Source organism: Epinephelus moara, chromosome 8, assembly GCF_006386435.1.
Source record: "Epinephelus moara isolate mb chromosome 8, YSFRI_EMoa_1.0, whole genome shotgun sequence".
Classification (NCBI taxonomy): Eukaryota; Metazoa; Chordata; class Actinopteri; order Perciformes; family Serranidae; genus Epinephelus; species Epinephelus moara.
The window spans coordinates 43,492,665-43,518,665 of record NC_065513.1 but is presented as its reverse complement, the minus strand read 5'-3'; the positions used below and the strand labels follow the sequence as shown (position 1 = coordinate 43,518,665).

Here is a 26,001-nt window from a genome sequence, read left to right as displayed (position 1 = left end):
CATTCTGTATAAACAAAAGTAGGTAGGCGGCATTTTGCTGCACTCCCCGATTTTGTTTTTATACTGCCAATGCTGAAAAAAGACTGATTGGGCTTTCCTGCAAATTTGCACAACTCCTGTTTAAAAAGGGCTTTTGTTAACTCTAGCGTCTCCTGGCTGCAGACTGTTCGGGTGCTGCACTGCCCTCGCAGTTGAGTTCTGCCTCTTTCGTTCTGTCAACCTCACATTATTAATAAACATTTAGTTAGCTGATTATTGATATCAATGGCAAATTGTCCATGTCTGCTTTGTGATGCATTTACCAATTGATTATTTCCTCCACCCCTACTGTTCGCGAATTTACAAATCCTTGGATGGTGAAGGACTCTGACTCTGACTGGCTCACCCTGACATTCATATCCTAAACCTAACCAACCCAACCAACAAAGGCAAAGGGTTCTTGCCATTCATAGGGAGAGTAGGGCAGGTCATTCCTACGATTGGTCTCTTAAAAAAACATCCATGTTTGGTGGCTAAGAAGCTGCTCGAAAGGGAGGACTCGCTAAAACTAGTTTGTTGTTTGTTGGTGTTGAACAGTGGTCTGCAGCTTTGCAGGCGTCTCACCTCCTGTAGGTGACATTCCCATTCAAAATATTCTAAATGTTGGCGTTTTATCTGTTACAGTTTACAGTGAAGCAGCTGGGAGTCTTTAGTCTGACAGTCTGTGTCGTTACAGGCATCTGGACCCAACTGAGCTCTGAGTGTGTGTGTGTGTGTGTGTTAGTAGGCTCTGCTCGCAGTGTGTTTTTCATTGTTTATGGTGTTGCATAATCAGCCAGCAGTGCTGCAGCTACAGAGACACTTTGTTCAGCCTGAAAACAGAGCAGTGTTAAAACACACAGGGTCTGTGCATGTGTGTGTGTGTGTGTGTGTGTGTGTTGCTGCAGGTACAGGTGAGAATATGAACAGCACATACATGAAAAGATTTGTGGTCCAGTGTCTCCTGTGTGGATAAAATGTGATTGAGCAGCATGTTGTGTTTTCAGTTTGACTGAATGTTGCTGGATCGACTCTCCTCTCAGAATGATGACTAATTTTACTTGAGCTGCAGCTAACAGAGAAAAACACTTAATCACTTACTGGTATTAACACAAATTAAACTTGCACAGCTGTGAAGGTCTGCCTGATGTAAATCTACTGTACTAATTCTCACGAGAGTCTGCGCAGACTGTTCACATGCAGCGTAACAGTTATGACCGTACGTAAGGTTGGCAGTACGAACAGGACTTACAGGACTGTTGTGAGTCCAGGTGAGCAGGTATCTTGTTGTGATTCAACAGTCAGAGCTGCAAAAAGTCTGATCTGTGCTCTCTGTTTGTGTTTGTTGATGAGGTGTTATAATCCTACTGTGTCCAGTCTGTCCCTGGGTTACGGTTAGCCATACTCCAGCCACACCTATTTCCACACTTGGTTTTAGCGCTGTGCCAGCGCTGGAGAAAGGTCTCGCTGAACCAAGAGAAAGAAAACACTCTTTAATCAATCACAGTTGTCCTGGGCAGTGCTAAGCCCAGGATGCAGTGACGGTGCCCATGCATAATAATGCCAGGGCAGAACCTGATTTGGTTGAACATTTTCATGAGGGCAGACAAGCACTGGCATAAAAAACCCCTGAAATCCCTGCAAAGGAAACGTGCATGCCATGTCCTTAAACGTGGAAAACATATACCGACTTTTGAAGATCTCATTATAAAAAATAGTAATTCGCAAACAAAGGTCAGCGTTTTGGTCTCAAGGCCTTCCTCTTTGAGACTGAAACATCGATGTGTTTCAGGACATCATGTCTTGAGAAACGTCTTTAAACTGACATGTCGACTTGGTTTTTAAATTAATGCAAACGTAAAGAAGCGTGAGCAGGAATCACTATTTTTTATTGAGTTAACTTTTCTCGGCGACCCGATTCCCTGTGCCACTCAATAAGCAGGAGGTGTGTGTTGTCTTCGATCTACCTTTGAAAATCTCACCACATAGAGATGCCTGGAGTCACTTTTTTTAACGTCCTGTATAGGAGGAACACTAAAAAGATTTCTTTTGGTCAAATGGATTTTATTTTAAGATTTTTTTAAGACACAGAGACATCTAGGTGATGCTTTTTTAGCATAAGAAGCCTAAACCGAAGCCTGAACCACTGTTCAATGACCGTCTCAGAAAATATCACAGAATCACTGTATTACAGAATTATTATTATATCAGTCAGAATGAGCCTGATAGGAATGAGAACAGAAAGGTTATTGTTGGATGAACGGATGTTTTATTACTATAATTCAAACACTGTGTGAAAAGTGTCTCTCTATAAAATAACTAAAATAAAGTTGAGATTTTCTGTCCAGTTGCATTTTTTTTTTCAACATCGTTGAACATCAAAAGCTCTGTCCCCTTTAGTCTTCAGTCTGGACTCTGGGACAGGCAGAAGACCTCTGCCCGAGGATCTCAAATAGCGCTGCAACGATTAGTCGACTAATCAATGACTAATCAACTATTAAAATAATCAGTGACTATTTTAGTCATCGACTAATCGGTTTGAGTCATTTTTCATAGAAAAGTACTATAAAGTACCCAAAATACTCTTACTGCAGCTTCTTACGTTCAGATATTGGCAGCTTTACACACTCTCCCATGACGGTGAACTAAAACCCTTTGGCGTGAGAACGAAACAAGACATTAGATGACATAATTTTGGGGTTTGGGAGAGACAGACCGACATTTTTCAACATTTTAACACATTTTTCGCTAAAATGATTAGTCGACTAATCGAAGAAATAATCGACAGATAAGTCAACAATGAAAATAATCGTTAGTTGCAGCCCTAATCTCAAACCACGTAAAGGTACATACGGGACTAACAGCTCTGAAATGTAATCTGGAGCCATGAAGAGCCTTAAAAGTAATCGATACGATTTTAAAGTTGATCCTAAAACAAACAGCGAGCCGATGTAAAGAGGCTGAAATCAGTGAAATCAGTGATCGTAGGTCTTGGTTTGGGTGAAAAGCTGAGCGGCTGAGTTCTGAATCTGTAGTCATTGCAAGGTTTGTCGATGGAGACAGGAATAAAGGCTGTGTTTCTGATGATCCTTTGTTGCGCTTGTACTTTTATGATGTCAGATAACTGGGCTCCACTTTAAAGATTTGTGAGACGCCAAAACACAGAGCTGTGGTTTATAATCTGTGGAAGGATGAAGCAGAAACAGCCGTCTCAACGATGGTGAGCTGAACTGTAGATCTGTACCATTCATGTTATAACGTACCCACAGAGTGAGCTTGCATGTGTGTGATTGGCCGACACAAAGCGTCGCTGGTTTCATCACAGTATGTAGTTTCTTTATAAACTTTTGGATGTGTAATAAAACCTGGGGACACGCTGAGCAGGGCTGAGGTTGAGAGTTACTGTGTTTGTGTGTCACAGACAGATCGTCCTTCAGCTCCGAGGGTTCCACTGTGTGTTGTTCTGTTCTGTTTTGTTCTCAGTGAACTCTGTCTCATTCACCCCTCGACCAGCCAGAGGGAGAGAGACATGCAGATTCCTGTGTGTAACAGTCAGAGAGAGAGAGAGAGAGCGATAGAGAGAGAGAGAGAGAGAGAGCGAGAGCAGGAGGAAGGCATGTGGATTCCTGTGTGTTTGTGAGAGCGAGAGACACGGACACAGACAGGCAGAGAGGGAGCTCTGGGTTGCGTTGAATGTTAGGAATGTTGAGGCTTTTGGCTCCAGTTTGTTCTGACGGAGGGAGGAGGAGGAGGAGGAGGAGGAGGAGGAGGAAGGGACGGACTGAGAGGAAGAGGAGGGTCGAGGGAGGGATGAGGGAGGAGATAAGGAGGGAGGAAGGAGACGGAGATAAAGAAGGAGAAGACAAAGGAGAGGAAGCAAAGATGGAGGAAATGCAAAGCAGATTTTTTTTTTTTTTTAAGTAAAAACTTTTATCCAGGTTTCACTGCTGTTATTATTGTCGTGTATAATCAAGTGATTATTCATATTCAGATCCATAAAAACAAAGACGAGACTGTGTCTTTCTGTCCACAGCTGCTTTACATCAGCAGGCAAAGGTCACACCGTGTTAGTGCTGCATCTAATGAATATTTTTTCGATTAATCAGTTAATCTAACAGCTAATTTATGGATTAATCTAAAGGTTATTTTTCATTACTTGAAAAATATAACAATTAATTTACCCCAAAATAAATTTCAAAAACTAGTAGTAATATTTTATTTTGTTATGATATTAATAATAATAATAACCTAACAGTAATGACAATAAACCGGGAGGCGACAAGACAAGGTGTAAAAAACAATTGGCAGTTGGCTCTGCAGGATACATGAGGTGGACAACATGCAGACAGGGATGCTTGGCGGAAAGCAAGAATATCATAACTCTGTAATGGAGGTCAAGTTGTCTGACTTTGACCTGGGAGACTTCCCTGACATTTACTGAGCAGTTCTGCTTAACCACATGTTAACCTCAGAGGTAGCTCTGCAGAGAACTTGTGAAAAAGTACTGTCTAACCTAAATACGCTTCCGAGACATTTCATGTCCAGAAATCTGTTACAACTTCAAATACATAAAAAAAACTGTTTTCATGTCCTGAAATCTTCCAACAGGAAACAGTTTGTGATGTAGTTTGGTTCCAGAAACAGATTCTTGGTGTTGCTCTTCAGTAGGTCGTCCTCTTTGTCTGTCTTTGTGTCTCTTGATGGCTTTTACTGTCTCCCTCCCTCTCTCGGTGTTTTCTCCCTGGTCATGTGATTTTGCTGTAGAGATGAGCAACAGTGCAGGAATCTGAGCTGCAGCCAACACATTACATAAAGCTCTCTCTCTCTCCCGGTCTCTGCCAGAAAATAAAAAGTGAGCGGCTGCAGCTCGGCTTAAGTGAATGAACTCACTTCCTGAGGGCACATCCGACGTCAGAACACAAAGATTGTTTCGACAACTGACGGTTTTATTCACAGCTAGCAGGTTTGAGTTTCTCAGGCTGCTCCATACAGTCTGTATGTGACCTCCAGGCACATTCAAAAACACTGACTGACTTCAAACTTCAGTCTAACTTCAGCCCTGCACACGTCAGTGTGAATGCTTCATCTGCTGTCGTCTCCTGAGCTGAATCATCCAGATCAGATTTCGTCTGTTGGTCACATTATGACGTGATCAGACTCCCGACAGACGTGGGGTGTCGGGAATTAAAACGAATGTTGACAGTTACTGTGTTTTATCACACAAAGTGTGACACAGCGTGTAAAGACAAAAACACTGATGTGTCACAAGCACAGAGCGCTCTACAGCTGTAAACATGGAGAAGAAGAAGGGATGATGGAGGTGGAATGGTGAAGTGAGAACACCTCTGTACCTTCAACCCAATCACCAGGAAAAACGTTGGCATTAGTTTCCGCAAACCACAGATATGTTACATTTGCACGTCATTATGTGGCTGATACATTTAAACTTTACGTTCCGACAGTGCTGTGGTCAGCGTGTGGTTAGTTTAGGTTGGTGATGGTTAGGAAAAGATCATGTTCTGGCTTAAATTGCCCATTTTTTGTGGCATTATCCTCACTGGTAAAGCGATAGGTCGCTACAAAACACCAACACTTGATGGATAGATAACTGCCAAAAACTCAGCGATGACTCACTTAAATACAACCGCTCTCCCCTGTTTGTCCACCTCCTGATGACAAAGTCAGCTCACATACTACGTCACTTTAGAAACATTGATGTGACACATATGAAATGTACAAATGAAACATATCTGTGTTTTGCAGAAACGCACAATGCCAACATTTTTTTTTTTTGGCAACTGGGCTGACAACGTGCAAATTGTAAAAGGAGTTGAGCTCTGATTGGTCGGTGTCCAATATCTACTCTGCCTCATCTCTTGGAGTTAATCTGACAGTGACAGTCTCAAAAGACACAAATATTCAACAGTCTAAATCTGGCGTTAGTTACAAGATGATGTTTGAAAGAAAAGCCTCATTCATCAAACGTTTGATGACGATCACACGGGAAACAAACACCAGCCTTTTGGGTGACAGACGGTGGTTGTTGGACCCATCCACCACCCCTCCCGCCCGCCCTACTTAGACTTTTGGCCCCCTTTACCTACGATGTCGTCTGGCCATGTTTCCCCCAGACACCGCTGGGTGCCATTACACAATAACAGCGACCAGCCACGCATCGTGCCAACCAGAACGGACGGCTTTTTCGACTGTGTCTGACACTAGAAGTCACTGCCCAAGCACAGGTACTGGACGACTTCAGAATGAGACTGGGTTGCCCTGGCAGTGGTACAGTGGAGGGTATACCCACCTCCTCCTTCTGTACACCCACCTTATAAACTACCACAGCCCCCTGGGCTCAGATACATAAAGGCCCCTCCACCTTTCCTACACTGGAGCGAGACTCAGATTTGTGGCGGTTTTGCCTCTTTTGTTAATTCTTTACATCTTTTGGTCGTTCTGTGTGTCTGGATCTGATTTGCCCGTTATTGTCTTTGTTATCCTCCAGTGGTTTAACTCTTCACCTTGTTACAGCGGTGTACAGGTGACCCCATGACATCACTGATAGGTGTGGTCAGAGGAGAAACTTTGGATTAAAACACTGATGTTCAGCCTGCCGTTCAGTTTCTGTCTCAGCTTTGTTTGTCTCTCTCTGCTTTCCTCTTCCGTCCATTGTCTCCCCCCTCCTGCCTAGACTCTATCTCCCTCCTCCTCCTCCTTCTTCTCTCTTTGTGTTTTCTCTCCTCAGCCTCACCCTGCTGCCTCTCTGCAGTCTGGGTTCAGGTCTTCTTCTCTTTGTGTCTCTTTGTCTCCGTCCAGCTGTTTCCTCCTCCGACCTGATGGTTTTGAAACAGAAACTCGACATCACACAAGAAAAAACCCCAGAGACGAAAAAACAAGACGTCGCTTATACGTCCAAACAAGTATATTTCTCTTAAATGTTTTGATGCAGAGAAGAGGTAGTGTACGTGTGTGTGTGTGTGTGTGTGTGTGTGTGTGTGTGTGTGTGTGTGTGTGTGTGTGTCAGTGTTGCGTAACCTGTGTGAGTGGGCCGCTGTTTGTGTCCAGTATTTATAAACTGCTGTGCTCCAACAGCAATAACATTGTGAAATGACTCCTTCACACACACACACACACACACACACACACACACACACACACACACACCCACACACACACACACACAGATCCTGGTTCATCCATCATGCTGTATTTGTGTAGGACAGTGACAGTTGGACACAGTTGACCTCCTGCAGTAGAAGAGGACTGAAGTTCTTCATGTTGATGAAGTGTAGATGTTTCATAAACCTGGACTGAATTTTAAAATTTGCACTGACCTCCTGTTAAAACTCTTTTGATAACTCTGCTTGCTGCATGTCATGCCCGGGCTCTCTCAGTTTAAGACTGGATAGACAAAGTTTATCAAATATATACAATGAAGAAATAAACATATTTCCTCAGAACACAACAAAGTAAATTCACCAATATACGGTCAGGGTGGCTCGACTTTATTAAACCCCAAAGACCAGACTTTGTGTGAGACGTCTGTGCATACTGTGAATACTGCCATTCCTTCCATTTATTCAGTAATGTACATAGTTTTTATTTATGTATTTTTTGGTACCAGCAATTAATGCCTGTGAAATATGGCCACTGGGGAAGGAACTCAGTAAATTATCATTTGGAAATTTCCCTATGTTTGTTATAAGTAACACCTGTCCAGTGTTATTTATTTAATCAATTGATTGATTTATTTTCCCTTTATTTGGGATCAAACTGCTCAAAGTGGAATTTCTAGACCAATAAAGAAGATAAATGTAAAATACTCCTTCAGATAATAGAGGTGGCTGTAATCACGAATCCAATGATATGCGACTTAAACCTTGATATTGTGTGTTTTGTTTTATCTTTCTTCCCCCAATTTTATTTATCTCTGTATGCTGTTTATCTGCTTGTTTCATTCTTGGCTTGTTTATTTATGAATTTCCTCTTAGTACTTTTGCTTCTTTGTGGTAGCTATGTAACTGCCAAAACAGACGTGTAGTGGAAGTGTTTGTCTTTTTTGTTTCATAAATCCTCTGGCTGTGAATAAAAACAAATAAATAAATAAAATGAGTCTGAAAGTGTGTAGAAATATACAAATATGTGCATTATGTCACATTACACTGTATAAACTAGTGTTATATTCAGAAATGTAAAATATATATTATGCTCTAATGGTCACTACAGTGCGTATATCAGTAGGATTAAAAGAAGAATAAGAATTAACATAAGAAATATGGACAAAAAAATGACAACATTTAAACATTTGTTAAAGCTCCTTTAAAATCACTGTTTGAGCTCAAATAAACTGCAGGAAACCAAAAATGTTTCTACATCGTAACTGTGAACACGTGCTGACGTGATGAGAAACAAACTGTGAACGATGATTTGAACGCAGCTTTAATTGTTTCCTTTGGGAGGTGGATTAATTCAGTCTGAGGTGTCCTGGTACTGAAAATAAACTAAAGATCAGGACTTAAATTTGAATTTCTGATATTGCCACACAGACGCCCCTCTGCAGTGTGTATTCTGGCAACATCACAACCAACAGGTGGGGTTAATCATTGGTGACCACCACCAACACAGTGAGTCATCACCAGTGAAGAGATTTTATTTGCTTGTTTTTTATGAAGTGAACATCTTTGTGTTGTTGCATGTTTCAGTGCTCTGACCCAGAAAAGTTTTGGCTCCCCCTGCTGGCAGGTAGGCTACCTGTTGTGTTGATCGTGGTCACCTGTAATTAACCCCACCTGTTGTTTGTGACGTTGCCAGATTACACACTGATGAAGAACGGCTTCTTGCCTGAAACATCTGTGAGGCAATATTAAAAATTCAAACTGAAGTGCTGCTCTGTTGTTTACTTTATTATAACTCACATCAAGGATCCAGCACCCGGTCTTTAAAGGGTTAATCCTGAGTGAGCGTGTTGTGTCTTAGTTTTGTGTCATCAGACTTTAGCTCCTCCTCCTCCTCGCTGCTGCCTGGATGATAAGCACACAGAATTACTCAGATGTGTTGTTTTAGCAGCTGTGAGCAGAGTGTCAGAGATTATAAATAATCCTGTAAAATATAATTTATGATTAAAGTTTCCTGAATCTCTGTTTCTGTGTCTCAGAGATGTAGCATGTGTGTTGGTGTGATCTGCGGACCATCATGCACCTCTTCCTGCTGCTGATCCTTCAAGCCACAGCAGCCTTCGGACAGATCGACCCTGGTACGCACACACACACACACACACACACACACACACACACACACACACACACACGCGCGCGAGCACGCACACACAGTGTAAAACTGGTGTTTTTGAATGATTGATTGTGATAGTTTATATATGTGTGTGTGTGTGTGTGTGTGTTCAGCACACTGTCGCTATGCCTTGGGCATGGAGGATGGACGGATTAAAGATGATGACATCACAGCATCCAGCCAATGGTACGAGACCACAGGACCACAGTACGCCAGGTGGGTGAGACTGAAGGAGGGCTGTGATTGGTCCATAAGATATAAATAACTGGTCATTCACATGTTGTTTCAAGCCTTTGTACCTTTAATCATATCTGTTTATTTAAACTGTTGATCGGGACAAGAGGTGCAACAGTCTGAGATTTTCACAGTACGATAACTGTTTCAGAAAATATCGTGGTTTCACAGTATCACGATTTTAAATTATTTATTTTATTATCAGTCAGAGGTACCGTTAAAGGAATGAAAACAGAAGGGTTAATGTTGGTTGAATAAACACTTGAAACCATTTTGTTTATGGACGTTTGTGTTAAAAGTCTCCCCTCTGTAAATAAGTAAAATAAAGGCGAGATTCAACATCCGTTTTTTTTTCTTCAATATCCTTGACAAGCAAATGTACGCAGTATGATAACTGTCAACTTTTATACCACAGTACACCTTAAAACTGGGATATTGCTGCAACCCTAATTGTTGTAAACACTTGTATAGTTTTTACAACAAAACTTAAAACTAAATTTTAATCCTGACTCAAATGGAAATTTTTTAGCTGCTGAAAGTTACTGTGTGTTTAATAAGATTTCTTAAAGAGTAAAATAAAATTTAATTTGTAGAGAAATCCAAGATCTGCTCTGATGACTGCAAACTGTACTCAGTAATGAATGTTTCTAAATAGATTTCTCAGTGTCATAATGAATAATAGTTAGAGTCGTGTGATACTGGATTTTTTGCCAAGATTGATGTCTCAGATACGCCGACATACAGCTACTCATTTGGCCGATAAGCTAAGTGACCATCACTTCTCTTCTATAGTGGAATTAACATCATATTATTCATGCATACTTTTAAGGTGACGGCCCACCAGCAGATGGAGACATGAAATACAATGATTTTTAATGTATGTAATATTCATTCATTGTGCGAAATAAGAAAAAACATGTTGGCCGATACAGATGATGTGCCAATATTATCGTACATCCCTAATAATCGTGATACTTTTAGTTATGTAGCACTCAGAGGTTTAATGCAAGAAATAAAATGAAAGAAAGTAGAAAACTAAAACACAGTTGATGCACGCAGTCGCAGTCAAAACACTGGTGAAGTCTGGATGTGTGCAGCACTGTGTTCAGCTCAACTCTTTATTCTCTGTGATGCCACTTTCACCCGTGAAATGAACAGGAAGTGAACTGTGGTTAACAGCTCTGAGGGCTCAGCTATTGATCAAACACTCCCAGGACCTGCGGACGCTCTGTATTAACTGTATGAACTGTGTGTGTGTGTGTGTGTGTGTGTTTGCAGGTTGAATCGTGAGGAGGGGGACGGTGCCTGGTGTCCTGAGGGACAGCTGGAGCCTTCAGACAGTCAGTTCCTGCAGGTCTGTGTCCGCTAAAGACAGAAACATATTCAGCTCTGTTTTTTTACCTGGATGGGTTTGACGAGGTTACAGAGTTTGTCAGTCATCCACGGCCCGTTCTTCTTACATGGATATTAGAGTTGTGCAGATTATCTCAAGCAAGTCCTGTGTCTGTGTGACTAAGCTCTGGACTCGGGGGTTATGGTACTATATATTGTCACAGCGAACAAGGAGAAACTCCCCAAAAAACCTTTAACGGGGGGAAAAAAGCTACAAACACAAAATATGTTTTCACAAAATGAGCTTGGTGAGTTGAAGGTTGGGGCGACGCCCAAAGATACTTCTGACTTCAGATGGACTGAATAGTATCTGTAGAAGAACATTTGAGTCTCTGAGTTCTCTTCGTGTCACCTGATTGGACAGAACTCTGCTGCTGTGTTGTTCAGGTGGACCTGGGCAGGTTGACTTTCCTGACGGTGGTCGGGACTCAGGGACGATACGCCAGGTACTCCGGGAACGAGTTCGCCCGAGCTTACCGCCTCAACTACAGCCGGGATGGCCTGCTGTGGAAGTCCTGGAGGAACCGGCTGGGGAACACGGTGAGTGACAGGAATGTTTCGCAGGGCGCTGTAAGTCGGGACTGGCTGGACAGAGATGGTGAATAAAAGTGGGGCAGGAAGAGGGAAAGAATAGAAGAAAATGTGGAGCGGAAACGTGTGAGGGAGTGATAGAGCCGAGCGATGGAGAGAAGAATGGGAGAAAGAAATGAAAATGCTTCTGGGCATTCACTCTGGAATCACAGGAAATGACATTTACACACCAGCTTCCTGTTGGCCTTCGAGGTCCCTGACAGCTACGGCAGCACCATCAGGACACAGTTCAAACAGCCGGTCATGTTTTTATCTCAACAGTTTCCTCCCTCACATTCATACAGGGAACTTTCCAGAACCTCCACAGAGCTCTGCTGTCACACTCTGACACACAAACACATCAAGATACGTCTTTATTTGAATATGTGAAGTTAGAAATGAGGAGGGACTGAATCCTGCTGCTGGTCGCTCAATGAATCAGCACATGATGGCGGCAGTTTAGATGATAAAGTCGGGGATGTATTTTGATTTACAATCAAATGTGATCTCTGATCTGTGACATTAAAAACAAAGATCTTTAATCACTTTAATCATTTCACAGCAGCGTTAAATTAATCTGTTATAGTCACCAGATTATTCTGCCACAGGAGAACTAGGACAGTGCTCTCAGTAGAGTGCAGAGCTGCTGTGTTCTGCCTGCAGATGTGGCCATCGGCGCTAATTGCAGCCACTGCAGACAATGCACATGGTGCAGCTGCGCCTGGTGGAGTTTTCCCTGCCAGCTCCCTCAGGGCAGGTGTCCACATTCTGCAGCAGAGAAGCGGTAACAGGGCGCTGGGGAACGCTTCATCTCAGCGCCTCATAGAAAATAGTTTTTAAAATGATGTTATGTGTCGGTTTTGTTTCTATGACACAGGCTATGATAGTCAAGATGGCAGTGATTAGGCTCATAGGTCCAGTAGTTTGCACAAATAGCTGCAGACAGAGATACATACACTCACACATGACCCGATGCACAATCTCCTCCAGGGTGACTGATGTTTCTCATGTGATTTTTGTCTCCAGGTGATGGAGGGCAACAAAAACGCCTACACCTCTGTCATCAACGACCTCCACCCTCCGATCATCACCCGCTACGTCCGGCTGATCCCGGTCACCAAACTGTCCACCACCGTCTGCATGAGAGTGGAGCTGTACGGCTGTCCGTGGGAGGGTAGGACACACAGACACACAGTCATGCAAACATGGCGGCTCGTTTAGAAACTATATTAGAAACTATAATACCGAAAATTCACCAAAATGTGTTCCTGAAAACATTTGAGGTGAAAACGAGCCACACAGCTGCTGAATCTGTCTTCAGTTCAGATCAGACAGTTAGCTTCACATTTTTTCAGTGGTTTCTAGATGCAGCAAGTTGCACTGGACGTCCCAGATTTGCTCAAAGTAGTCTGACCTCAACTACCAGAATGCATTGCACAGCTGCTTACATAGACAATGAATGGGAAGCGTGGAAATGACACGTACTGTAAGACTCTAAAACTTCGACCTGTCCTCCTCCTCCTCCTCCTCCTCCTCCTCCTCCTCCTGCAGACGGTCTGATCTCCTACAACGCTCCGGAGGGTCAGCTCATGATGCCGCCTGGTTATCCCATCGCCAGCCTCAACGACTCCACGTATGACGGAGCACACGAGAGGAGGTGAGTCACGCACACACACACACACACTCACTCCTCACACATCTCGGTTTCCTGTCTCCTGCTCTCTGTGACTGACGGCTGTCTCGTCCAATAGGAGGCTGTTAGGCGGGCTGGGTCAGCTGACGGACGGTGTGATCGGCCTGGACGACTTCCTGCTGACGCGTCAGTACCACGTGTGGCCCGGCTACGACTACCTGGGCTGGAGGAACGACTCGCTGGGAACTCAGGGATTCGTGGAGATGGAGTTTGTGTTCGACCGGCAGAGGAACTTCACCTCCATGAAGGTTCTGACCTCGTACTTTAGACATTTATGAACACGTCTGTAGAGCAGAGCAGGTCTAGTGAAACAATGACAGGATAATTGTTTTATAACTTTAACTAGTGCAGGTGATCCCACACAACCTTTTCCTATTCATGTTTTCCTCATGTGTTTTACTTGAGTTTTACTTTTAGAGATAAACATTTTTTATTCTGATTCATGACTGACATCAGAGACCCACTTTAGATTCATTTCCTGTATCTGTGTTATGTGGATTTCGTGTGTCATGTCTCTATGTGTCAGCCCTGTGATAGTCTGGCGACCTGTCCAGGGTGAACCCCGCCTCTCACCCAATGACAGTCGTCACAGATGATGAATGAATGTTTTACTCATAAAAACATACCCTGTCCTCCGTCCAGGTTCACAGTAACAACATGTTCGCCCGTGGCGTGAAGATCTTCTCCACTGTTAGCTGTTGGTTTAAGCCCCGCCTCATTGCTGGTTGGGAGCCAGAGCCTGTGGCGTTCAAAACGGTGCTGGACGACAGGAACCCCAGCGCCCGCTACGTCACCGTGCCGCTAAACCGCCGCACAGCAAAGTCCCTGCGCTGCCGCTTTTACTTTGCTGACGTCTGGATGATGTTCAGCGAGATCTCCTTTCAGTCGGGTAATACACACACACACACGCACAAAATTACACACACATTCCCATTTCTTTCAAAACAGACAAATAAAATGACTTCTCTTTATTTGTCCCTCAGAGGACACCGTACTCCCGACCCTCATGCCCCTGGGGTCGACCTCCCCTGTAGTCAAGGAGGACAGTTCCACAACAACCACACCTGTGACAGGTATGACCTTTGACCTTTCTCACCTCACTTAAAATAATCACCAACATTAAAACAATTTTTCTTAATATTAAAAATCCAGAACAAAATAATTAAAATACTCACAATAACAATCACCTGTGTGATGCAGGCTCAGTTTACAGGATAGTTTTATTTCTTTTTGTCCTATATTTTCATTTGTTTTTCTCATTGTTTTTTGTTAATAGAAAAAATATTCCAATACGTCCATATAGATATACATGTGTACACACAAGCATCATGTCTGTCCATCCCAAACTCTGTAAGTAAACTTCCTACAGGTCTCATTGAGAAGGAGAGGAAGGTGAAACAATAGTAGAGTCGTAAAACGTCTGCTCATAACGAGATTATAAATTCAATCCATTTATCCCGGATTCAATAGACTTTGATCTTTTGGATCGTCATAGAGAAGGTCAGCTTTTCCATTTTAAATATGTGATGATGATTTTATACCTAATGTTTATAATCACAATTTTTGTGTAGTCATTTTATTAACTTTCATTGTATATTACGGAATTGTTTGACTTTATGATCTATGGACACATTGCTGCTTGTGTTTTTTTTCCAGCTGTGTCTTGTAAGGCGTCCTTGAGCGCTTTGAAGGCGCCTATAAATTAAATGCATTTTTATTATTACTTTCAAAGTATGTAGTGCTGAGATTAGTCATTTTCAGGTGATTGATTTTTTTTACCTGCTGCCAAGAGGTCCTGCAGCAGCTTTGTATCCCTCCTTTGTTTAAACTCATGACTCATGACATGAAAGTGCCTCAGCTCCGGGGTAACTGGGTCTGAAACAATGTGCTTCATGTTTTGTGAATGCCCCTCCATTATGAAACACTTTGGGACAGTCCCAAAATATATGAAAACGGTTTGCTGGTCTTAAAATAACTAAACATAGTTTTGAAACAGTGTACTCTCCACTTCATGGAGGTAGTAGAGAACCGCTGAAAACTGCAGATACCCCCCCAGTCCTCTGGAGGAAGCCTACTTCCTGCTTCTTTTGCACACTTTTCTTTAATGCACAAGGTGTTTTTTTAAAAACAGAGCATTACACAGTTCAGGATTTTAGAATACTCAGATTCTGCTGCTGAGAAGTCTGCAGTTAAACATCACCACATTTAAACTGCGACATCAGTAGGCCTATTAAACATCTCTAACGTCTTTTTCCTCTCTGCAGCAGCCAATCCATCAGCCAGTGACCCGCCTGATGATGGGAACACGCCCATTCTGATTGGCTGCCTGGTGACCATCATCCTGCTGTTGGTCATCATCATCTTCCTCATCCTCTGGTGCCAGTACGTCTGCAAGGTGCTGGAGAAGGTGAGCAGAGGAGCTGCTCATAAAGACACACAGACTCACACAGAGGAAGCTGTTTGCACAGTTGTTGGCAGCGAGGCGGGGGTGTGAACACATCTTCTGTTTTCAGTTCTCAGCGTTCGCCTCTCTGCCTGTCGACTCTGAGACTGTTTTGATTATGTGAGAGCTTCATAAAGCAGCAGAGCAGCTGTGGACCAGTCGGCCTGATCACTGACCAATATTTTCCTCTTCAGTAAATAAAGTGTACGGCTTTGTTCAGCTGCAGTGTTTATTACACAGGAAACAAAAGTGTTAATGATTAAAAACTGGAGAGAGGCAGCAGTTTGAAATCATTCACCTCTGACTGGAAACTATTTTTCCAACCTTGTCTTTATCAACTTCTGCACTTTAATTTTTAATCATAATGAAGATCTTTTTATGCAAAAGTGGATCACTGTCACAGATTATTATTTTCCTTAAAGCTGTTAGACATGTCCTCCTGTCCCTGTCTCCTCCTGCAGGCTCCACGTCGGATCCTTGACGAGGAGGTGACGGTTCGGCTGTCGTCCTGCAGCGACACCATCATCCTCCAGACCCCCCCTGTGCCCCCCCGCTCTGGCCACGCCTCCACAGGTAGATGATCTTACTTTTACAGCAGCTCTGCCTTCACGTCTATATATATTGCTTGTTTTCCTCAGCAGACTAAACAGAATGTAACCACAGAAAATATTAACTTTTTTATTACATTAAGATCAGAGCTGCTTTTCTTCATGTATCAGCACCGGCAGCAGCTGCAGCTGGACGTATGATGTTTTCGAGGTGTGTGTCCATCTGTTCATCCACCCTGTTCTTACCTTAGGGAAATTCTCTATATTTGGCACAAACGTCCACATGAACTCAAGAATGACATAATTAGTATTTGGTGGTCAAAGGTCACTATGACCACACATAACTTTCATCATCATGAAGTGATGACATTTTATATCCAGAAGGTCAAAAATGACATCATAATGTTCTGCAGAAACACTTTTCTGGCCATTTCTCAGCGTCATATCTCAGAACAGAAGGAGAGACATTTGGTCAGATACTGAATTCTTGACGCTAACCTTGGGTCATGAAAATCCAAGATTAGAAATCATCTTGAAAATATGCTGACTGTACCGATCTCCTGTGCTGTCAGGGGGAGATGTGTTTGAAGCATCTATGTTCTTGGTAATTGACAGGTTTGTGGAGGCATATAACCACGAGGCGGATATTCTGATATGTTTTGAATCATTACCTTCCATCTAAATTTGTGTTTTCCTTTACATAAATAAAGACAGTTCCTTCATAAAGTGGTTTATAAAAATTTCTTGTTTGATGCTCTGAATTTCCTTGGAGAGGAACCCCACAATCGTTGCTTCATATACGCCCCCCCATGTCGAAACAAAATGCTTGGTAGTACTGCATGATATGCCATTTTCATGCACTGTTTTTCCCATTTTTGAAACCCGCACCCCCATATCCGTAAAGCTCAGTACCAGAACAGACCTGTCTAAGTCAAAGCTGCACCACACCCAGGCTCCAGTCCCTCACATGAAGCTGGTTCTCCGTTCTTGAATTGGACGTCTCTTTGACTGGATGGTGAAAACATTCAATCACTGCCAGGTTAGGAAACATGTTAGCCTGCTCCTTCCACCACCATCAAACCTCCAAAGGATCCGAACTCCATGTAGGCTGCCACCTCATCCTCGGGCTGCAAAGTTTCATGGCTGGAGTCCTCCACGTCGCTGACCAATGTGACCATGGGGTCAAAGGTTACACTTGTGTCACTGACTTTCAAAATAAAAGGAACTGCAGCTTGATAATAGAGATTTAGATGTTAGAATATTACACATATACTGCACAGCTTTTACTGCATTTTATTCTGAAAAATAAAATATACGGTTTTGTTCTTACCTGCTGCCCGTGTGTAGTTCAGTTTTACCCGTACCTGTGAATTTATATGTATAAACTGTACATATTTTTACCTGTCACACAGCTTCTGCAGGTCACCCATCAGGACTCTGGTTTGGACTTCATGTGCTTGACTGATTCATGTGTCTTGTTCCCCTCAGGCCCCGCTAACACTGACCCTCACTATGAGAGAGTTTTCCTGCTGGACCCGCAGTACCAGAACCCGGCGGTGCTGAGAAACAAGCTGCCCGAGCTGTCTCAGAGTGCAGAGGCCTCAGGTAAACACACTGTCTGACCTCACAGTAGCTGTAGCAGAAATATGAGAATAACTTAAGAATTTCCCTTTAAAACTCCCAGTTTTTCTTACTTCTTTCTCTCGTCCATGTTTTATCGACCTCTTATTGACCATGTGGTGATAATTATCCAGAACCTATCTCATCTAAGGCAACATAAACTTGAGTGGAAGTAAATCTGAATCAGCGATGCTGTAAAAAGTCTCCAGATCTTCTGTGATGACATGTTAAGACTCGACTGTTAAAGCTGTCAGAGCGAGCCGAGGAGGCCTGCAGCAGAATGCATCAAAGTGCTGCAGTCTGCCCCCTGCTGGCACCTTCACAAACACCCTGCATGCCTTTGAATGTTTCTTTGCCTTTAACTTCCTGTCTTTCCTTCAGAAAACATTACACGAGTTCTCTTCCTCTCTTCTGTTCTCTGATTCTTTTATTTTCCTGATGATGCTGAATGTGCATGCTCATTCACTCTGCAGTTTCTCTCTCCTTTACCTCCCAGCCCTCTCTGTCTCTGTCCATGTTTCCTCCTCCTCTTCCTCCAGCTCTCCTCCTCGGTAATCCTCTCTATGACCTCCTCCTGCTGACTTCCTGTCACATGACGCCAGGCTGGCTGCGTGGTAAGAGCTGAAAGGTGTGACTTCAGACATTTAAACATCCGTCAGATACAGTAGATTAGACTCAGACAGTTTGGCTTTCTCATTCCTGTGGATGCATACTGAAAAGTTTTCTTCTGGCATTTGTAAAGTCTTGAAGTTCAAAGTCAAGTATTTTTGAGGACTAAAATGACAAAAATATAATTTCACCAATAAAACTGAGCAGTTTTCAACAACCTTTGGACGTTTATTTCACAGCATGAGTCACGTTATTGAAGTCATTATCTGAGGGTAAGGAGGACCAGGAGAAAAGGTGTCTAATCAAACACCTCTTCTTTCTCTCTCCATCAGCGTGTGGAGGAGGCTACGCCGAGCCTGACGTCACCCAGTGCACGCCACACCAGTGTTTCCACAGCAACGCGCCGCACTACGCCGAGACAGACATCGTGCGGCTGCAGGGCGTCACCGGCAGCAACATGTACGCCGTCCCCGCCCTCACCGTGGACTCACTCACCAGGAAGGACATCTCTGCTGCCGAGTTCCCACGGCAACAGCTGATCTTCAGGGAGAAGCTGGGAGAGGGGCAGTTTGGAGAGGTGAGCAGGGGCGGGGCCACAGCCAATCAGGAAGTGCTGGATATACTTTAAAGTTTGTGGATTTTGGAGAATAAAACAAAGTCTGACAGGTTTTTGAAAAAGTATTGATAGTATTGATTCTTCTCAGCAAACAGTGTCCGTCTCAGTCTGCTTCCTTTCTGTGTTGTATTTATACCCACTTGTCTGCTGCAGGTCCACCTGTGTGAGGCCGAGGGGCTTCCAGAGTTCCTCGGCGAGGGGTCTCCTCTTCCTGACAGAGACGGCCGTGCGGTGCTGGTGGCTGTTAAACAGCTGAGGGCTGACGCCACCAGCCAAGCCAGGTACGCCATGTGTCTGTGTGTCAGTGATTTTATTTTCATTGATCTGTGACTTTATTTGTTTCTTTAAAAGTGTCTCTAGTGCTCGTTAGGAGTTGAGTCATTAGGAGCATGGCGCAATAACATAGTCACTGCAACAACGCGAATACTTCATTCATGCCCTGCGATCCAATGATGCAAAATTCTGCCTATTTGTGTTTTGCATGAGTTGAAACTTTGATAACAGTTTGTTGCCATCTTGGTTCGCACTGGTCCTGCATGAATATGCTCAGTAAGTTTCCTGGCAGTCCTCCTCAGTGTATTCCAGGCGCAGATGGAGCAGCAGAGTGCCAGGTGCAGTGAAAGTGTTGTGTGTTGTGTGTGTCTGTGCCTCTGGAGCAGCTGCTCCTCTCATACATTGATCTGGGAAACCCTCCACAGATTGCACCTGAAAATCTGCAACTCTTTTTAACATTTTGATCATCTGTGTGAGAGAAATCAAGACGATCCAAAACTGAAAGGATCTGAAATGAAACCTGAAAATGTCTCCTCTGTCGATCCATCAGGAACGACTTCCTGAAGGAAATAAAGATCATGTCTCGTCTGAACGACCCCAACATCATCCGTCTGCTGTGTGTGTGTGTGTCGTCTGACCCGCTGTGCATGGTGACCGAATACATGGAGAACGGAGACCTCAACATGTTCCTGTCGCAGCGGGAGATCGAGAGCACGCTGACGCACGCCAACAACATCCCTTCAGTCAGGTACACACTGTTTTAACACCATCAGGAGCACGTCTGAACTTTCCAATCCATCCAGTTCAGGTAGTGTCTGATGCAAACAGCTGGAGTTACACGTGATAAAAGGTGCAGACTGTTATCAACATCATGAATTCAAAATTGTCTCTTGTCTTCCCTCTCCCTCCTCCGTCCTTTTCTCCCTCCCTCAGTCTATCCGACCTCCTCCACATGTCAGTGCAGATCTCGTCAGGGATGAAGTACCTGGCGTCTCTGAACTTTGTGCACCGCGACCTGGCCACCAGGAATTGCCTGCTGGACCGCCGCCTCACCATCAAGATAGCCGACTTTGGGATGAGCCGGAACCTGTACAGCAGCGACTACTACCGCATCCAGGGCCGGGCGGTGCTGCCCATACGATGGATGGCCTGGGAGAGCATCCTGCTGGTGAGAGTTCAGATCAGAGAGGACTAGAGAAAGAAGAGAAGATAATTTACACCTGGTGTTTGTTAGCTGTTGGCCTCTGACACCTCTTCCTGCTCGTTAGGATGATTTTAAAGTAAAACCAAAGCTTGGAATAACTTTATTTACACGTGTTCATAGATGAATGAAACTTTTTGGGCTCACAAAGATCTACAGTCTGATTGTAACACACTCTTAACACTAAGTCATTGGGGTTGTATTCTAAAACATGAAAAGCTTTATCCTAACATAGAATACGGCTTCTCTTCTGCAGGGGAAGTTCACCACGGCCAGTGACGTGTGGGCGTTTGGTGTCACCCTGTGGGAGATCTTCACTCTGTGTAAGGAGCAGCCCTACAGCCTGCTGTCTGACGAACAGGTCATAGAGAACACTGGCGAGTTCTTCAGGAACCAGGGCAGACAGGTGAGACGAATCAAACGCACCCACAAAGGGCAGAGCTCAGTATAATCTGACATGACATTCATATCCAGGTGTGCCGTATTTAGGCCACTGTTGCGCCAAAGTTTCCTAAACTTTGTTAGGTTTGCTTACAGCTCACATATCACAGGTCACACTTCCACCACAAGAGGGAGCTGTTGGGTTTTACACATTTACACCAGCTATTAAACCAGTGTTGGAACGCTCCATTTTTCTATACCAGTACTCAAAAAATCCCAAATAGCCCATAAATTCAGAAATAGTAATGCACCATGATTCATCATGCACCAACATTAACTATTAGTTATTCTCAGACAAGGACATTTAAACTGAGTGATCTAGTTTTATGACTCCAACACTTTATAGATATGTTAGCAAGGTGTTGAAAAAGTCAGTGTGTGGAATAGTTTTACAAAGATGACCCCCAAAAAGTCGAGTGCCAGATATGTCAAAGGCAACTGGTGTATCACAAATCTACAGCCAGCTTGGCAAATCACCTGAAAACTGTTTGAACCAGCTGAGCTGTCTTGCAAAGTATTTGTCAAGTTATTGTCGGTGCAACAACTGAAAAATGTCCTCACGTCTCTCTCCGAGCTGCAGCTTCTTGATTCTGCTGCGGTGCGGTCAAACTGGGATACTTTTACTTTAAGCCGCGAATTGTGGCGAGAGAATACCCGCAGCCAATCACTGAACCCGATCCTTTGACATGTTGACCTATGTTGAAAACAATCTTTTCCCATCTGAAGCACATGAATGCACCTCCTGGCCACAGACACATGTACTTAGAAACACAAGCCATACTACTAATGCTTGAGAATACACTGTCAGGTGAATTCACAAGGAATGGATTGCAGCCGCTGATAGAACTGAAAATTGTGCGTTACTTGCAACCTCTACCTCTCAAGTCTCAAGGTCCGATTCACAGAAGATGTTGTGCGAATGATATAACAATGCAAACACGGCCATAAAGTTTTGCAGCTGAGTGCATCTTGTCCTTTTTTGCATGCAGAACATGCAGAGCTGTTCAGTCAAAAAGTGAAATTCTCTATCAAGATATTGGCTCATGAGCACGCCTGGCATGACGATGCCTTCGCCTGGCTACAATCACTGCTGCAGTGATCACTGGGAAGTCTGGGCGTGATTTTTTACACTGGCTTTGAGAATTTTTTTGTATCTTATTTGTCAGCGTCTGCAATCCTTTGCCCCAGTGTTTTCTTTTGACTCTGTTGGTACACCTGAGGAATGCTTTCTCCAGTTCTTTGCTTTCTGATCTCTTAACCTGTATTTCCCCACCAGATCTTCCTCTATGGCCCTCCGCTCTGCCCACCTTCTCTCTTCGAGCTGATGATGCGTTGTTGGAGTCGCGACATACCCGACCGACCCACCTTCGAGGGACTTTACCAAGCCCTGAGGCCCCATGTCAACCAGTGAGCCGAGGCTGCTGGAAAAGTACCACTCGGCGAGTTTCTCCATCTCTGGACTCCTTTAAGACGACAGACTGACACGACAGGACAGAGGACTGGGATTGTGTGCAAGAGAAAGCCTCTGTCAGAGGGAATGGCAGAACTGTGGTCAGGAGGTGGGTTTGCTTTGTGGTCACAGCAGCGCTCTGCTCTGAGAGACAGCATGGAGGAAGGAGACAAGGCAGGTCAGCTCAGAGGAGATCCAAACCTTTCAGTCATTGGTGAACAAAGATTTCTAAGCTTTTTACAGATTTCTATCATTACTGATTTCACAGTTTCGTCCATATCTTTAATGCTCCTTTGACCAAAACGTCTCGTCGGACCTTTTGACATATCTTTTCTTCATGTTGTTATGGTGCCAAAGGTGCCGTAAACTTTATTTTCTTCTTCTCTTTGGCTTTTTAAGACGCCAAAAACTGGACAGACACTTCAGCCTTGGTAGTTTCTCCTGTCCCTGTGGTTATTATTAATATTGTAAAGCACTGTCTGTGTCTCTCAGTTATTCATGTTCATATATTAACCCACACTGGAGCTAGGGTTAGGGTCAAAGTGTAGTGTAGTTTTATTTTTAGATTTTTATTCTATTTTATTTTTCTTGTTTTACGGTATTTCACTTTTGTTGGTCTTTTTTGTGGATATGAATGTTGGTCAGCTGAGGGTCACATCACGGTGCCGACAGGCTGCGATGAACCCTGTGTGGTTCACGGACTGAAAATCAGTCGGTGGGTAATTTAAGGAGAAAATCTCGAGTGACGGCACATTGAAACCAAATAAGTAAAAAAGTGTTGTGCCTTTTTTGTTGCCATAGAGAAATAAAGAATTTAAGTGATAAACAGTTATGTTATTTTATTAAATTTGTAAAATAAAAAAAAAAGAAATCCTTTGTAAATGGACTGAACCTTCAACATCTGCCAGTTGGTGGATCTTTTTATTCAAAGTGCCTTACATTTGTAGCATGAGTGGTACCAGTGGGAATAAGCCAACGTTAACAACACGGGTACACAGAGGAGTACCTAATGCAAAGATCTAATGTCAAGGTTTTATTTACCTGTGTCTGTGTTTGTGCTGGGGCCTGTAAAATGTATGTTAAGTGTGTCTATGTCTATGTTGGAGCCCAGAGACCTGTAGGTGTGTGTTCTTTGTCTCCATCAGCCCGGTTCTGCCTTGATGGAGCTGCGTTTGGCTTGCGCCCCCAAACATTAGCCAGCTAGCCGTAAAGTATTACGGGTTGAAATCCCGTACTCAGTAGTTTCATCATTAGAATCAAAGAACTTTGAAACAAATGACGAACTGTTCAAATTAAGATTATTCACCATGCAAAGTCGAGGACGTCGCAGCATGTAGGATAATAATTTTGGTGAATAACTGACTCGTGATTAGATTGAGGGAACAAAACTGCTTCTGCATCAGTTTTGGACATTCAGAGATGACGTGCACGTTAAGCTTGTTACACGCGTTCTCTTTTCAAAATAAACTTACAGCGTAGGTAAAAAAACCTTTGTTTTTAGGTTTACTTCGTTAAGTTTAGGCAACAAAAGAACATGGTCAGGTTTAGAAAAAACATCATAGTTAAGCTTAAAATAAGTGATTCTAATGTAGGTCACTTGCACAGCTTGCAACACATGCTAACACACTACGTCATTATTGAAACAACTCGATTGACTTTGGTTTCCCAAAAGACTAAAAACAGTGTGCTCCCGTGTAAAATTCTGGAGTTTGTTTGTCCCATCCACCCCCCCTCCTGCCCGGAGACTTTCTCACAATTTACACCATAGTAGCTGCCGGAGCGTCATTACGGTGCTGTGCAGGTCGTCTCATACAGCAGCAAAAGTTTGCCTCCATGCGTGTCTAACGTTGACGGGCCACTGAGCAAGCTTCGCTATTTCACAAATTGGGAGTGAGACGGATATTCTCCTCACCTGTCTTGTTTTCTGTCTGATTTTAAAGACATGCTACAGCAGCCAATCAGAGCACATCAAGGTAAAATCTCGGCGAGTGGAGACGAGACACGACATGTACATTTTGGGCCGAACGTAGCAGAACTACTGTGTAAGAAAGGGACCCTCTGAGCTGAGGGCCAATGAGCCACTAGAGACTGAGGGGGATGAACAGATACACCTTGGACAGATGGAGCCATCAGACAAGTCCCGCCTCTCACTGCTTTAACCAGCCAATCACTGCAGCCAGTCCTACTGCCCTCTGTTTTCTGCCGTAAGAGGGCGCGAGTCAAGGCCTGTCTTGAAATCCATACTGATTTTTTACAGCATAGCATTTAAGAGTTTTGTTTACAGAACTGATGATGATGAGTTTTCCAAACATGTACTGAAGCATTTCGCCATAATGTCCGGATAACTGAGGGATCGAGCGTCAGCCATGGAAAAGTAAAGGTTATTGGTCAACACTGCAACTGGACTAACGGATGCGTGATCTGTTTTAAGGCTAATCTTTGTTGTCAGCATCATTATCTAATGTGTAAAAGTGGTTTTGAAATTTCATAATTTTATGTCCCATTCTTTTAATGTTTTAGTCGCTCTCTTAGTCTCAGTGTGTAACGTGTGTGCAGTATTTTCAATCCTCTCGGATCAAATTTTTAAAAGTGTAAAAGGTGCAAATCAACATCATCTTCACCAAAGAGAGGGAGGAAGACCAAATATGTTCAGTCTGAGTGCATCTTTCAGTGTTTCTGTTGTTACAGTAGTGTTTATTTTATCTGTACTGTATCTTAACACTTCTACAAGTGTGTACATGTGTGTGTTTAAGAGAAAATGAGTGTTGTGATCGAGTGTATTTGACATTCCTTTGAGCACTGGGAGCTAGTTGGGATTGAAGTGGTTAACCGGAGTTGCTCCGTTGTGCCAAACGATGTAATTAAATGAGGGGGAGGGATTTTTGTTTTAAAGCAAGAGGACAGAAAGTGAGGAAACCACTAAACTCAATCTCCCAGAGTCCTTTGCTACAGTGAGCCTGTGTATTTTGTTGTGGTTCCTTTAGAGAGATAGACGAGTCAGTGTACAGTATAAGTGATCTATAATATCTCAGTGTGTGAATGCAGATTAGGTGTGTTAATTATTATTATTGATAATTGATTATCTATCAGAATTTATAGTTGTAGCTGTTTCTTTGATTATTTCTGTTCTGGGAAGGTGTTGGCTTTTTTCTGTCTTTTTTTTCCAACAGGAATTTTGAACATTTCAAACAGAGATGTCCTGCTTCAGACATGTATTGTACATAGGCTAGTAGCTGTGTATATTAATATATTGGGAGTTAGGAACTTTGTGTTCTGTCCTCCCAAGTCATTTTCACTCTGTACCCTCTCAAGTCTCCGTTTGTTTTCTTATAATAAACAGTAAAATTTGTCAAACTGACGCAGAGAGATTGTGACTTATTTTATACTAACAGGAGAAATCCAGTCACCAGAAGAAAATGTTGGCAGTGTACATTTCTGCAAACCACGGGTACGTTATGTATGTCTATATGTATCATATCAACGTTTCCAAAGTTACATAGTACTAGTCCATAGCCATTGGTAGCTTTGTCACCTTCTACCTATGCCAATCCTCAATGCCTATGTGCAGTTTCACATAGATTGACCACGTCAGTGAGTAGAAAAAC

At 43.3% G+C, this 26,001-nt stretch overlaps 1 protein-coding gene across 1 annotated transcript in view; it reads left to right on the top strand.

Annotated features, from left to right (window-relative positions):
- ddr2l (discoidin domain receptor family, member 2, like) overlaps window positions 1-25,754 on the top strand; it is a 39,876-nt gene extending 14,122 nt beyond the window's left edge. Inside the window, exons 2-19 of the mRNA XM_050052109.1 lie at window positions 9,173-9,271; window positions 9,420-9,522; window positions 10,819-10,894; window positions 11,320-11,472; window positions 12,529-12,676; window positions 13,054-13,159; window positions 13,254-13,443; window positions 13,838-14,084; window positions 14,179-14,268; window positions 15,460-15,602; window positions 16,100-16,211; window positions 17,675-17,791; window positions 18,748-18,992; window positions 19,185-19,312; window positions 19,855-20,052; window positions 20,238-20,472; window positions 20,762-20,911; window positions 22,223-25,754. Coding sequence (XP_049908066.1) covers window positions 9,211-9,271; window positions 9,420-9,522; window positions 10,819-10,894; window positions 11,320-11,472; window positions 12,529-12,676; window positions 13,054-13,159; window positions 13,254-13,443; window positions 13,838-14,084; window positions 14,179-14,268; window positions 15,460-15,602; window positions 16,100-16,211; window positions 17,675-17,791; window positions 18,748-18,992; window positions 19,185-19,312; window positions 19,855-20,052; window positions 20,238-20,472; window positions 20,762-20,911; window positions 22,223-22,357 — 2,637 coding nt within the window. The 5' untranslated portion in view covers window positions 9,173-9,210 and the 3' untranslated portion in view covers window positions 22,358-25,754. The remainder of the gene's footprint in view (window positions 1-9,172; window positions 9,272-9,419; window positions 9,523-10,818; window positions 10,895-11,319; window positions 11,473-12,528; window positions 12,677-13,053; window positions 13,160-13,253; window positions 13,444-13,837; window positions 14,085-14,178; window positions 14,269-15,459; window positions 15,603-16,099; window positions 16,212-17,674; window positions 17,792-18,747; window positions 18,993-19,184; window positions 19,313-19,854; window positions 20,053-20,237; window positions 20,473-20,761; window positions 20,912-22,222) is intronic.
- The last annotated feature ends 247 nt before the right edge of the window (window positions 25,755-26,001 follow it).